The following is a 15,000-nucleotide window of genomic DNA, read 5'->3' as shown; positions in this document are numbered from 1 at the left end:
AAGATGGAAGACATTCAATGATGATGAAATCCCAGATTGAGGCTTTAACCTTTGCTTTAATGAAATATCCCAGACCATCAGGGTTTTATGGAAGATGCTTCAAATTCTCTAATAATCTTAAAATAATGACAGAAAATAGAGCTTGTTAATAAAAATAGGCTATTTTTGCTGCGCAACATGCATCCATACAACACATGATCATTGATGGCTTCTATGGAAAACAAATGACTTAACTGAATTGTGGCTGACAACTTCAATCCATGACATTGTAATGCAGTGATTGTCCCAGCCTTACAGATGGTGTGACTGTATACCTGGGAGGACTGAGGTCGTCTCCAGCTGACCGGCACCAGCACGGTGTTGGAGTTGGATCCTGACGAGGTGGATGAGGCGCTGCGTGTGACCGCCATGGCTCTGGCCTTCCCCTCTCTCCCTCCAGAACCCTGGAGCCCGTCGAACCGCCGCCCGATCACCGGGGTCTACCACGTACAAGACAGTACACACATTAAATACACAAAGTGAGACCAGACCAGACAGACATACAGAAGAATAGACAGAAGGATATCGTGTCTGTCGGGTGGAAATGTCATATGCTCAACTGCAGAGCAGATCTACAAGCTCAAAACGCATAGCTTTGCGCCACGTTTCAAGCTTGCACATCTGCTACTTTTGTGTGATGCTATAGTATAAGTACAGCGTTCATTTGCAAAAAAATCACAACTGAGTGGTGCAACTCCCCTCTCTCCTCCCCCCCTCCTCTCCTCTCTCTCTCTGTCTCTCTCTCTCTCTCTCTCTCTCTCTCATTAGCAGGCAACAGTGCAGCACTAATACTATCTCTCTCTCTGTTTCTGGCACAACAGCGCCCCTACTGGTACTCATAGTCATATACTGGTGCTCATGGCCACATAGGTGAACACATAGGTGAACACGGACAATGCTGTTCCTTGGAGTGGTTGCACCACTCAAAAAATAAAAAGAACATAGAGATAGGAGGTTTCTGCCCGACAGCGACAATATATAAGATAGACTGATTTAGATAGGATAAGACCAGATATATGCAATGATTTAAAACAGAGAAACAAAGTGTGTGTTCTGTATCGTCACCTCAGAGATGTCGAAGGTGAAGTCCAGGGTTTTCCCGGGCAGGGCCTTGTTGGCGGAGCCGTCCCACACCCTGCTGACCTCCAGGTTGGACAGGTCGCCCTGCGTGTGTGTCCCTCCGTACGCTGGGTGCACCAGGCTGGCGGAGCGGGAAACCACCAGCTTCAAGATGTTCAGAGCGTCTTTCCAGTGCACCGTCTGTAGGGAGGAGAGAGAGAGAGAGAGAGACACACAGTCTGTGTGAATGGGTTATACTATACTAACATTATAACAGACACCGTCTGTAGGGAGGAGAGAGAGAGAGACACAGTCTGTGTGAATGGGTTATACTATACTAACATTATAACAGACACCGTCTGTAGGGAGGAGAGAGAGAGACACACAGTCTGTGTGAATGGGTTATACTATACTAACATTATAACAGACACCGTCTGTAGGGAGGAGAGAGAGAGAGACACAGTCTGTGTGAATGGGTTATACTATACTAACATTATAACAGACACCGTCTGTAGGGAGGAGAGAGAGAGACACAGTCTGTGTGAATGGGTTATACTATACTAACATTATAACAGACACCGTCTGTAGGGAGGAGAGAGAGAGACAGACACAGTCTGTGTGAATGGGTTATACTATACTAACATTATAACAGACACATATTAAATTCAGCATCCATATTTTGCAGACCGACATGCTCACAACGCGTCGCGCTGTGACACGTTGTAAGCTTGTCGATCGGCTACTTCAGCTAAAGCTTTCCCCACAATAAAATAAAACATGTCCCTATTGTCCCCTGAGGTATGGGGTTTAACCCTATTGTCCCCTGAGGTATGGGGTTTAAGTGGATAAACCAAATTCTTTGCTAAAATAGCCGATATATCCGCCGTTTAATTTCAAAGACTCCCAATGCATCCCAATTTATATTGTAAAATCAATGTTAATTTAACTCTCTGAGTTACAGACCCATAAGGATCCATTTGGTTCCAAACTATAATTTAGCTGGGGAGTCGGGACCCCCTGGAACTCCCTCAAGGACCCCACTTTGGGGACCACTGACTTAGGTAGAGTACGGAAAGCAGACCTGGACAAACTTCTCGATGGTCTTGAGGACGTCTGCGTTGAACTGTTTGACATGCACAGCCGTCAGGTCCATATGGCTGAGCAGACAGTAGATGATCTGGAGCAGAGACTGTTGCATGCTGGGTAAACCCTTATCCAGTAGCTAGCATACACACAGAGACACACAGAAAAAGAAAGAGAGAGAGAGAGCCACACACAGAGAGAGACATTTAATACACACTTTCTAATTCTTGTTGATTGTGTGATGTCAGAGTGTGATGTCATAAAGAGGGGTGTGTCTCACCTCGGCCATGTAGGTGACCATGTTGAGCGTGATGTCAGAGAAGGCCTCGTGGAGGTAGCGGCACACCACGCTGACCCAGGAGAAGGGGTCCCGCGTGTACGAGCGGGTCTTGTACAGAGTCATCACATGGGCCAGGTGAGACAGCTTGGTGTGCTTCTCCACCAGACACACCTGGAGGGATTATTATGAAGCATGTCATAAGCATAAGCATGTCATAAGCATGCCTTTCTTTTTTGAGAGCTATGTGCTAGCGTGCAGTGTATACCTGAGCGATCCTCTCGGCGCTCTCCTTACAGAACTGGTTGGGGTGTCCGAAATGAGACACGAGGTGAGGCAGGAGACACAGCACGTTCAGAGGGAAACCTGCACACACACAGACACGCGCGCACACGCGCACACACACACACACACACACACACACACACACACACACACACACACACACACACACACACACACACACACACACACACACACACAAATGCAGAGAAAAATATAAATATTAGCATGCAAATAAACTATCGGAGGAAAGAAATGGATTTGGATGTGGAGCTGCGATGTCTTGCAAAATAACTCTGGATTAAAGCCTACAACAAGATGAAGGTAACGACTATATTTCTGGGCGTTGCACAAACCTATGGCCTGCGAGGTGTCGACCACTGGGACGCGCGACACGGGCGTGAGCTGACAGAAGAGCTGCAGCGTCAGGTCGTGGGTGGTCTGCGACGTGAAGCCCTTCAGCAGCAGCTGCTGCAGGCCAGAGAAACCGCTCCACCTCAGCTGGGCCTGCAGCTTCTCCAGACGCTCGCGGTTCTCCGCTCGGTCCAGGGGCACCTGGCACGGGAAAGAAAGAACAAGAAAAGGGGGTTCAAGTTTTATTGGGCAGCCAAACAATGGTCAGTTTAGAGCAGTGGTTCCCAAACATTTCAGTTAGAGACCCAAGAGAGAGATTAGACGTTTCCCCGGGGCCCAAACTAGTGAAAATAGCAGATCTACAAGCCTACAACACTTTATTTTATTTTATTCATGGCATTTCTTAGACGTGTTTGTTTGTTTCTTTTAAAAAGGATACAATATTTTGATATATATATATATTTATTTCTTTTTTAATGTGGGAAAATAAAATTAGATTTTTACTCGAGTCGTGACACATGTGACAAATGGGTCCCGACCCACTGTTTGATTTAGACTAGAGCAGGGATGCTCTTTTTTCAAAGGGGGCCATATTAGAAATATTAAAACACCCAAGGGCCAACTACATAATTTAGCTTTAAACGATTCTATTTAACTACCATCATCAATATTTAATATCATGGTCTTTTGTCAGGTGTGTGCTGTGAACAAAAAGTCTAATACATTAAATTAATAAATTTCAGTTGTATTCATTTGATCATTTCAATTACCGACTTAAACCCTATTATACTCAGTTGACCGGGGTCCCCTTTTTTCCCTCTACCCCAAATATATTTTCCAAAGAATAGATACAGTATCGTTCATGTGGTTCCCAAAGTCCCAAACAAAGCATTCTTACACCCCAGTCTCGCATTGTGTGTTTATTTTGAACAGAAACACTGCTACAAATTCATTACCAGCCAGGTAAACATCAAACCTAGCATCTCTCAAATGGGAGTGTTATTGTCAGATGGTGAAACTGTATAAAAAACTATGTTACGTTCAATGTTCTATTATTGTAACACTTCAAATGGCCACAGGACATTTCTATCCATGTGTTTCTGACGGCTCCTGTGAGCATGTCCTCTACCTTGGATAGGAGCTTGTGGACGAGGCGAAGCGACATCTGGTACTCGAACTCAAAGTCGGACTCCATGAGCGACACGGCCACCCAGAACACCGTGGCCAGTATAGACGAAGGGTGCGAGGCGTGAGCGGGGTCCGACAGCACGCTGGGATCGATGCGATTGGTCGACGACGAGCAGGAGCCCGGGGTTCTGCCCGGGCGGGAAAGGCCGTGATTGTTGCAGGCCTGTGGATTAAAAACAACAAAGAGGTTTATATTTGTAATTAAAGATGGTAATTGTATCCACACATGAAGATCTAGACATTTTGATAGGCATAAACAACACGTTTATATTTTGAGAGGTTAACAGTACCTAAAACTTTGTGAAAATGCGTTCCCAGCATCCAACAATATAAAATGGAAATTAATGTTAAAAATGTTTAGGGTAAATTAAATATAGTTTAAAAAATATATATATATATAAATAAAATATAGTTTCTTTAATTTCTTTAATTTTTATGTTAATTTTGAAAGACATGCCACATCATGTCCAAAACTATTACTTAGGATTAGGAATTTAGGATATAAATTCAGAAGGACCGAAAAGTATCAGATCTACAGGATCGAAACGCGTCGCTTGTGGATCTGCTACTGTTGATCATTTTCCGTGACACTGTAATATGATCACGTAAAGCATCAAAAACCACAAAAAGTTAAAATATAAAGATAAGAGGCTGTTCCTTGCCTGTATGCGGTCCAGCGTGGCACTGCGAGGCGGATCGCTGGGCTGACCGCCGCTCTCTCCAAACTTCTTGGGGACGGAGTAGGAGCGCTGGTGGCGCTGAGACGAGAGGCCTCCGAACCCCCCCGGCCCGGGGAAGTTCAGCTGCCCCGTGCTCTTCCTGTTCATCAGCTTGTCGTTGGTGAGGAAGTCAGGCGAGGACGTCCTAATGGAGGGAACGCAACGCAGTGAAACATACACTCCTGGACATTACTAAAACACATTGGAGGATTTTATACTGCCTGGTATGTGGTGCTATGTTAGGATTCTGCCCGGAGCAATGGATGACAGGGTACTGTAATCGATCCTATCCTATCGGTGTGTCTGTCTGTATGATATTTGATCTATTACCTTATGCTTACTGTAAATCTGCCGAATGCCTACATTTAAAAAAAAATTGTATGACCACTCAAGAACAGATAAAGAACAGTAAAAACTGTCAAAAGTAACCAAAAGTGGTCATAGCTCAGGAATAGAGTGATGTAGAAAAAGGTTACTATTATCGGGAAATTAAACTTTGAATGAATGTCTTGCGGTAGTGGGCAAATGTTTTACCTACGCTATGATATGTTATGTAATGCATCGTCTACTCTGTTATTATCCTATCTCATCCAGTCTTATGGACGTGGATGTACAGTATCTATTGGTTGATGGTTGATTGATGTACTGTACCTGGTCAGAGCTGCCATCAGGTCGCTGTTCTTCAGACACTCTGCTAGATTCACCACCACTGACTCCAGAGTCAGCAACACCTCCATCACATAGCCCTGGAACACACACGCACACATTGAACACGCACACATTGACTGTAACTAGAGGTTCGGCCCCTACATCAGTGGTTCCCAAAGTGGGTTCCGGGGACCCCTAGGGGTCCTTGAGGGAGTTCCAGGGGGTCCCCAGCTAAATGATAGTTAGGAACCAAATGGAAACCTTCTCTCAGAGTTAAATTAACATTGATTATGCAATATAAATTGGGGTCCCAGACCATTAAATGGGGGTCTGTAGACTAATGCATGTCAAACTGGTGGTCCTTGAAATTAAAATGGTTGAGAATCTCTGCTAGAGCCGTAAAAATATTCTCTTATGGGGGTCACTGGCATATCTTTTTCTAATGGGGGTCTGCGGGCTAATTAGGGTCGATTTGGTGGTCCTTGACATGTAAAGGTTTGGAAACCACTGCCCTGGCCCTCACATTCTTCACTTCACTTCTTTCTCTCGCTTCCATGAAACATGCTGGGAATCATCAGTGGGCTCGCTGCCCCAAAGAGATGATGCATTTTTTGGTACAAAAAGTTCAAAGGTCAAGGTCTCTCCGTCGCACCTGTACTTCGTCTCCGTGCTCTCCCACCACCTCTACGAGGCGAGACAGCAGGTCGGAGACGGCGTGAGCGTTGATTGGCTGTTTGAGAGCTCTGAACATCTGGAAGGAGCGTCCGGCGTAGTGGCGTGACGAGCTGCACAGAGCCGTCTGGAGAGACACGTCGCTCAGCGCCTGCTCCAGGTGGAAGTCTGAGCACGCGCACACACACACACACACACACACACACACACACACACACACACACACACACACACACACACACACACACACACACACACACACACACACACACACACACACACACACACACACACACACACACACACACACACACACACACACACACACACATCCAATGAATCAAATGAACTCTAATGCAAATGTTGCAGCGTGATATGTTGTGAGCTTGTAGAGATTTGGTGTTGAGGGAGATATGTAAAGGGATAATTCATGGGTTAGGGTTATTATTGGAATAGGTTAGCCGATTTGCTCGTCTACATACAGTATGACGAAGATTTTCCCTTCATTGACAATGGCATTTAATGTTTGTGTTGCCACAATTTTACGTCATATTTGAGGCACATATGACATTGTCAATGGCAAATATTGAGACATGTGGGGACAAAATCTGTATATAGGAAGGGCTAGCACCCCTCAAAAATCACACCTGTGTGAAGTGAGGGGAGCTCTTATTGTCATACATCATCATACATCATCTCATTCTGGCCAATCACAATTTGCGGTTTTTGGCTAGGTGGCCCAGCATTCATAGAGAGGGGCCTTCCGCCAATCATGATCGAGCGAGGGCGGGCCTTGGTGTGTGTGCTGTTGGCCTGTTGCATGTCTCCCCACTGTAGTGCGTGCATTGCATGTGCACATCTTGTTATCTTGTTATTTGGGTTTTCCAAATCACCCAAATCACTGAATGCTCCTTTAACCAATCAGAATCAAGCATTCAACTAAGCCGTATAAAAAGACATAACAGAGTTGTTCTGGGCCCAGACAGCTACTGTATGACATCATGGTGATGACATCACATCCTCACACTGACCTGTCTTGGACTCCTTGAAGACGGAGACGACGTGCCTCAGGAAGTTGGCCAGCTGCTCGGTGCTCTTGGAGTTTGGGTTCTTGGGCGTGATGTCCTCGTGGACCCACAGCGGCCCGAACGCTCTGAGCAACGACAACACAGTACTCCAGGCTCTGTATGCCCACCACCAAGCAAGCACCACACACACATTATACACACTACACTACACTACTACTACACACACACGCACACACACACACGAGCGGGCGAGCGCCGGCGCGCACACACACACACACACACACACACACACACACACTCACACGCTACCCAGTGGTGGAAAGTATCCAAGTACATTTACTTAACACTTTTTACTGATGTAAAACACGATCGCTAAAATCCATTTTTTGACAGCGGCCGAGGTGCAAGAAAGTAATGGAAGATTTCACCTCGCGGTTTTGGGGATTAATGGAAGGCGGGGCTTTTCAGAGTCAAATCTGCCTCATCTGCTGGGTACTCCAGCACCTTTATTTTGAAAAATTCCAGGGCATAAAAAGTGTTAAGTAAAACATTTGAGTACCTTTTCCACCACTGCACGCTACCCCATCATCATTAATTCATTCATTCATTCACCGCCAACAGTATCTACCTAGTGGCCAGGAACTCGATGAGCTTGTTGGTCTTCTCGTCTGTCTCGCTGGTGGTGTCGGCGTCCAGGTCGTCCAGGTCGTCGGGGGTGACCAGCGGCAGGTGTCCCACGCTGCCCGCTGTGCTGCCCCCTCCCAGGCTGCCCCCTCCCAGACTGCCCCCTCCCAGGCTGCCCCCTCCCAGGCTGCCCGCCGACGACGAGTTGGACGTGGAGCTCAGGCCGGAGTCCACCACCGGAGACGCCTGCCACTCCCGCAGGAAGTCTGGGGGGGAGCCTGCAGGCGCAGGAGAACAACACGCGCGGTCAGAGTCTGAAGCATCTTTATTGGGTTCAAATCCAAAGTGTGGTGCCGAGGGTGTCGAGGGTCACGAACACAATGGGCTATATGCACACAGAATAACTCTTCCTGTTTCCAGGCCGGTTCCCTACTTTTATCGATGATACTGATTTAGGCTCTGTTCCAATTAGTGTGCAGTGGTTCTCAAACCTTTTAGTTTCAATGACCCCCATAACTCTGAGAGTGTACAATCGATTGGTTTCATTTGTACACTCTCAGAGATACACACCATTTGAACAAAATGTCCAGTTGCCGCAGTTGTGACTTTAAGGCGAGACACCCCAGGTGAATAGGGAAAAAAAGTTAAATAATAGCTATCACAATGAAACTTCTCCAGTTGATTACTTATATTAAAACTAAGATTTTTTGTATTACAAGTTTTCTGAAATTATATGTTTAAATATGCAAATTAGGCATTATATGCGCTAATTTGCATACATTTCGGGACGATAAATCTGAAGATCGGATAAAGCCAGGTTCAAAATTATCATTTCATTTTGTTGACACATTAGAGACAAAGAAAATTACACATGGGATTTTTGATATCTCTAATTATCACTCCACAAATCAGAAAATAGTGTCAACAGGCATAAAAAACCCAATTTTCGGCATTTTTTTGGTATAAAATGTGATGTAAATCAGGCTGTGAATGATATATCAACAAATCCATGTGTAAATGTCTGCGGAATATAGTTAGGAATAAGACTGGAAAGTTTGGTGTATGTGAGTTCAACTGAAGTGGAGATTCTTTGTCCCAAGTATGAGGAAAACTCATTTTGAGAAAACGGCCTTTAAAGATTTGTATTGTAAAATTCCAAAACGTTTTATTTGAAGCCACTATTTTGAGACAAAATATCTCATCCAAACCTTGGCAACAACATATAATGGCATATATCATTGGAAAGGTCTGGACCTCAAGCTGACTGTGGTCTGATCCAAATATGGTCACTTCCTTTGTACCAACAACCAATCATGAAAATAGAGATGGTGGCTTTTCACCCCGAAAAACGAGCTGTCATTGGCTAAAATAAACTATCCAACTAAACATCTAAATCTGTATTTTTAATGTGTATTTTGCTTTAGTTTGAAAGAAAACATGTTTAGGAAGCAAAATAGCAAAAAAAAAAAAAAATGAAAAATCATGATTTCACCTGGGGTGTCTCACCTTAAGGCTGCAGACAAACATCCATACCAGGTGCTACTACAGTACTGAAGAACACTCATAATGACAGAAGTGAAGAACAAAAGAAGAATCCGTCTACTAGCACCAAAAGATCTTAGATGGCAAAGGAAGTAGATTCTTTGCTTTGTTTTCTTACACACAGATTAAATCTGAACACGCACAATAGCAGCACCCTGACTCTGTTTGGCAAGAATGGAACAGAGCCTTCACCATTATCAGCAATAACACCTGTGAAGGAAATAGGGAAGGGGCCCAAGTTCATTCCAAAATGGCGTGTGTGCATAGTGCCCATTTGCCCGTGTTCACGGGGAGGCACGCAAGCACGTGCGTGTGTGTGTGTGTGTGTGTGTGTGTGTGTGTGTGTGTGTGTGTGTGTGTGTGTACTTACTGGTGTGTGTGTATTCTGCGTGGTAGCTGGATTTGACCGTCAGACTTTTGTTGTCACTGATCTCTCTTGTCAACAGAAGCACTGAGGCGATGACCTGCACACACAAACACATCACGATGCAACTACAAACATTTCACAACACAAACAGTAACTCTTGATACAAGAAATCTAAAATGTGTCGTGTTGTTTTTCTGTGTTGTATTGTGGCATGTTGTAGTGTAGTTTTCTGACCTGGAAGTTGTTGTTACAGGACAGGGCGATGAGCAGGTGCAGAAGGAGGCGTTTGCTGTGTTCAAACACCTCCGGTCTGTAGTGGTCCAAACCTGAACACGCGCACACGCACACACGCACGCACGCACACGCACACACACACACACACACACACACACACACACACACACACACACACACACACACACACACACACACACACACACACACACACACACACACAGATTATAGCTGTGAAGTGAACAGTCTGGGTTGTCTAGGATCTTTGATATTCTTCTGGGTCTTCAATGTTTGTGCTAATTTTGGCTATTTTCAAAAGATCTTTTAATACATTTTGAACTTGTGATATGGAACTTACTTTTGGTACTTTACTACTTTTGCAGATACTTTTAGTTGAATATGGGGGTACGAGAGTATCTACATTGCAGTATTGATACTTTTATTTAAAGGGGAATACTACCACACATTTTCAACATCACTATGTCATTAATATACATTAGAGCTGTGTTTCCTAGAAATGGAGGTATGAATAAAACCATTAACATTCACCATGTTAATGATTTTTATCAGACCTTCCACACAACAGCTCTAAGGTACCGGTATATTAATGACATAGTAAAATGTTGAAAATGAGTGGAATGCCCCTTTAAGTTAAACATGTTAGTACTTACATACATTATGACATTATCTAGGCAAACATCACTATCATGCATTTAGACAACTATAGGACAGCTCACACTGTCAGTGTGGATGACAATTAACACAGACCTCCATAAGGGTTAGCATGCGGAATAATGGCATTACATAAAACTACATTTTTATGCTGTCTGACAGGGGAGGGCCTGTATGTGAACAAATACCACAGGTTAGATCAACCAGGAAAAAAACAGAAAAAAAAACACTTGCCATGGGTAATGTGTGCGAGTGTGTGTGTGTGTGTGTGTGTGTGTGTGTGTGTGTGTGTGTGTGTGTGTGTGTGTGTGTGTGTGTGTGCGAGTGTGTGTGTGTGTGTGTGTGTGTGTGTGTGTGTGTGTGTGTGGCCACAGAGCATACCAGTCATTGCTGTGGCTGGAGATAAGATTTCACAGCGTCACAATGCGGATTAATTGTACGTCAAGGAAAATACCATCGTAACACGTGGCCGTGTGCGCGTGTGCGTGCGTGCGTGCGTGCGTGAGTGTGTGCGGTACCTAGGAAGAGGGCATGGAGCAGCAGAGGTAGATGTAGTGCCCAGTCCTCTCTCACGCTGTGGTCCACCACCATCTCTGTCATGAAGATGACAGCTATGTTACACCTGGAAGCACACAGAAAAGATTATCAGTAGGGCTGGCAAGGTTACAATGGGCCTTTATGAGCATTTACATTTTTTTATTCTAAACTTTCAATTTTCACATTTTTCTATTCAACTATAGGTTGAACCTTTTATTATTTTGTTGACAGTCCTAATGTTAATACAACCATCTTACTGCCAGTAGCTACAGTATAAGACATCACCCGATACAGTAAATATAATAAAATATATATAAAAAAAACATGACTTTTGTGGTAAAACCCAAGAATGCTAAAGCATGAAATCCAATCATTTAGCAATTGTCACTGTCGCGCAGAAACCTTGTATCTCCACATTACAACTGCGGAGATAACAAATGAGTTCCGACCCATGTGTTTGGGAAACAGTGAAATAGAGCACCTCTTTAGTAATATCAAGACATGATAATCAATCAATCATCTGCTGTGTGTGTCCGCGTGTGTGTGTGTGTGTGTGTGTGTGTCAAACCTGTGTGTGTGTGTGTGTGTGTGTGTGATTTGAAGTGTACCTGTGCAGTGGTCCTCTGGGTGTGATGGTCTCTGGCAGGTAGTCGACCAGTGGGGCCCAGCAGCCTCCATTGACAGGCATGGGCAGTGGCTGAGGCCGGTTGGTCTCCAGCACACCCAGCAGCCACGGAGCGTACGGAGGGAGAGGGTCAGCTATACGAAAACACACAGAAAAAACACAGTTATTGGATAGCCAGTGGCTCTCTGTGTGTGAGTAGTGGGCCTCCAAATAATTGCCAAAACACCAAGATTTTAATCATAATATATAATGTTACAAAATTAAAGTTTGTCTATTTTGTCTGTGTGTGTATCTTGTGTATTCATGAACGTTGAGGCCAATTACTCAAACATGCCTAAAAACTAATGGTGATCTTTAAATTAGGGCATTCTCTCCTCTTGCCCCCAAACTCTGGAACGATCTTCCACCACACATCAAGTCCAGCCCTACTATTAGACATTTTAAATCAAACCTAAAGACCCACGTTTTGTCCCTTTTTTTCTCTTGACTGGAAAGCACTTTGGATGTTTGTTTTCTAGCGTAATATATATATATATACAGCTAAATTGACTTAACAATAAGTCCAATTCATCTTCTACCAATCATGACCAGAAGCGTATGGAGATGCACACAGTGGGCCACGTGCCTCTGACACACATTAATAGTAATAACGCACTTCACTGACTCCACTGAAACAGGTCTTGCGGCATCAAACACTGGAAGATTTTTGGACGCTTGCCAACAGTAAGTACAACACGCCGACAGACACAGAGTCAGACATGCATGCACGCGGGCCAGGCGTCAGTGAAGAGATGGCATCCTAAGCATGTTTACCGAAGGCATGCCACGCGCTTTCACACAGGGACAGGTTCTATTGGTGTTCCCATGGGGCTGTACAGACTCACTGGTGGAAAGAAATTAAGTACATGTACTAATGTACTGTTCTTAAGAACAGGTGATTTCTCTGCTTTTACTGGAGTTTCTTTCCCGAATTTAATTTAGTTTACTTCCACTCCACACAGAGGAGAATATTTAACTTTTACTCCACTACAATTATTTGAAAACCTTTGTTACTAATGACTTTGTAGATTTTGATCACTATTACTAAACATTAGTTACTTTGTAGCTTTTGATTATTATTTTAAACATACAGACATACATAAGAATGTACATACACAGTACTTTCTTAACACATTCCCTCCCGTTACCATAGGCGGTAACGTGAAATGTGCGACATAAGCAGAGAAGAAGAAGCATCTGGCCATTTAATTTAATCAAATCTCGTGTTCTCGTGTTTGGCTAAAATGGTAATAATAGCTTTTCTCGAGATATCTCGAGAAGGGCATGGAATTAATTCAATACATAGGACCACAATAGAAACAAGCCCTCAGGTCTTTTGTGTTATCCTTTTAGCATTGTTGTATAACTGTAGCTCTACTTTTTTTTGCAAACTATTAATAAAGTATTCAAATCAATCAAAAAAATCACAATCAAATCACAATCAAAAAATCACTTCAGCTCGAGCTTGTAGATCTGCTATTTTCAGAGCGCCACCATCATAAAATGAATGTTCTTTTAGTTATATCTATTCTCCACTAGTCCCTAACATTTTAGTCTAGTTTTAATTTGTTGACGACATTGTCAATATATTTAGTCTCAATTTAGTCATCATAGCTTAGTTTTAGTTTAGTTTTTTAATAATTTTCATCAGTGAAAAAAAGGTAGTCGGCCAACATTATCCGTCATAGTTTTACTCCACGAAATCAACACTGATACGTGGTCTTCTTCTAGCACGGAGTGCATGCGGTGCGGGTTGGACCAGTGCATGAATGTGTGACATTCCAGGGATTGTGCTGGATGTGAGTGCTGCGCTAAACTAGAAGCCTGTTATTACACCTGTTTATCAGTCACTGGCTCTGTCTGTCACCTGTCCTGTCCAGAAAGAGAGAGAGAGAGAGAGGCGGTGTATCTTCAGAGTTCACAGAGTCACTGCATGTCTGTCTGTCTTGTCTTGTCCTATCCTGTACTATCTGGAATGCAGTAGTGTAACGTAACTAAGTACTCTACTTAACTGCTTTATTTTATTTAATTTGGAACTTTCCTGGAGTATTTCCAGTGTTCACTTTCTTCTACTCCACTACATCTCAGAGGCAAATATTGTACTTTTTACTCGACTAAACTTATTTGAATGCTTTGTATATTTTAACACTGATTTTGCCCGCTTCATAAGTACACCCGTAGGAGACGTGAATACGTTTGCAGTTTTCCTGAAGTACATTTTGAATACTGGATTATCATTCGTAGTGTTTACTTTCTACATTGTGGTATTGGTACTTTTACGTGAGTAAAAAAAAGTACTTCTTCCACCACTGCTGGAATGTAACCTAGTGCTTTGTTGGTGAAGGAGAGTAGAAAAGCCTGTACTTGTGGAAAGTCCTGGAAAGTCCTATAATGAATAGCTATACGCGAGCTTAAAAACGTAAGCGTCGAAATTAGCTGAGAATTCTTTGAACATTTTTCATTTTAAAATGGGGACACTAGGGGCGCCGGAGGCCTTGTGGTTAAGGCACATACCGTATAATAATGGCCTGTGATGTAGCCTGACAAAGAGTTTGATTCCTGAGCCTGACAACTGTTGCTGCGTGTAACTCCCCACCTCTCTCCTCTCTGACACTTTCACTATGCTATCCAAAGGCAGGAAAGCCACAATAATGTCTTAAAAAAAAGAATAAATAGGGACACTAGGTTGATAGTGGTTATTATCTGATACCATGCTAGGTTATTATAAATTAGATTATGTTTTGAACAGGAAACAGAGCTTTGAGTAAAGATGCCAGTCATCCACACCCTCCCTGTCTATAATAGTGCAGACTTCTTTTTCCTCTGAGAAACTGCTGTCAAGTCGTCGTGTTTGTCAGTTCTCCGGTCATTCTTCACCATTAACATACTGAGCAAGTCTGCTGAGGAGGAGAAATGTATGTCCTGCAGCTCATTCCAAACAACAGGGATGTGTGTGTGTGTGTGTGTGTGTGTGTGTGTGTGTGTGTGTGTGTGTGTGTGTGTGTGTGTGT

The 15,000-nt window shown here is 43.6% G+C and overlaps 1 protein-coding gene across 7 annotated transcripts in view; it reads right to left on the bottom strand.

The window, feature by feature from the left end:
• The window catches only part of fryb (furry homolog b), a 108,457-nt gene that overhangs the window by 13,413 nt on the left and 80,044 nt on the right, over positions 1 to 15,000 (bottom strand). For 5 of the 7 annotated variants that reach the window (XM_080779732.1, XM_080779727.1, XM_080779728.1 and 2 more), the window contains 16 exons: positions 11,934 to 12,084; positions 11,307 to 11,410; positions 10,117 to 10,208; positions 9,886 to 9,979; positions 7,978 to 8,251; positions 7,353 to 7,504; positions 6,302 to 6,489; positions 5,653 to 5,747; positions 4,945 to 5,146; positions 4,224 to 4,445; positions 3,097 to 3,295; positions 2,727 to 2,824; positions 2,462 to 2,632; positions 2,180 to 2,320; positions 1,105 to 1,299; positions 315 to 479 (listed from right to left, as the gene is read on the bottom strand). In XM_080779732.1, the coding sequence (XP_080635858.1) occupies positions 315 to 479; positions 1,105 to 1,299; positions 2,180 to 2,320; positions 2,462 to 2,632; positions 2,727 to 2,824; positions 3,097 to 3,295; positions 4,224 to 4,445; positions 4,945 to 5,146; positions 5,653 to 5,747; positions 6,302 to 6,489; positions 7,353 to 7,504; positions 7,978 to 8,251; positions 9,886 to 9,979; positions 10,117 to 10,208; positions 11,307 to 11,410; positions 11,934 to 12,084 (2,543 nt within the window). The remainder of the gene's footprint in view (positions 1 to 314; positions 480 to 1,104; positions 1,300 to 2,179; positions 2,321 to 2,461; positions 2,633 to 2,726; positions 2,825 to 3,096; positions 3,296 to 4,223; positions 4,446 to 4,944; positions 5,147 to 5,652; positions 5,748 to 6,301; positions 6,490 to 7,352; positions 7,505 to 7,977; positions 8,252 to 9,885; positions 9,980 to 10,116; positions 10,209 to 11,306; positions 11,411 to 11,933; positions 12,085 to 15,000) is intronic. The other 2 variants (XM_080779733.1, XM_080779729.1) reach the window with 1 other exon arrangement.

This window comes from Protomyctophum bolini (genome assembly GCF_963924005.1).
Source record: "Protomyctophum bolini genome assembly, chromosome: 13".
In the NCBI taxonomy this organism is placed as follows: domain Eukaryota; kingdom Metazoa; phylum Chordata; class Actinopteri; order Myctophiformes; family Myctophidae; genus Protomyctophum; species Protomyctophum bolini.
Note: the sequence above shows the minus strand (reverse complement) of the source record. Positions and strands in the feature narration are given on the sequence as shown.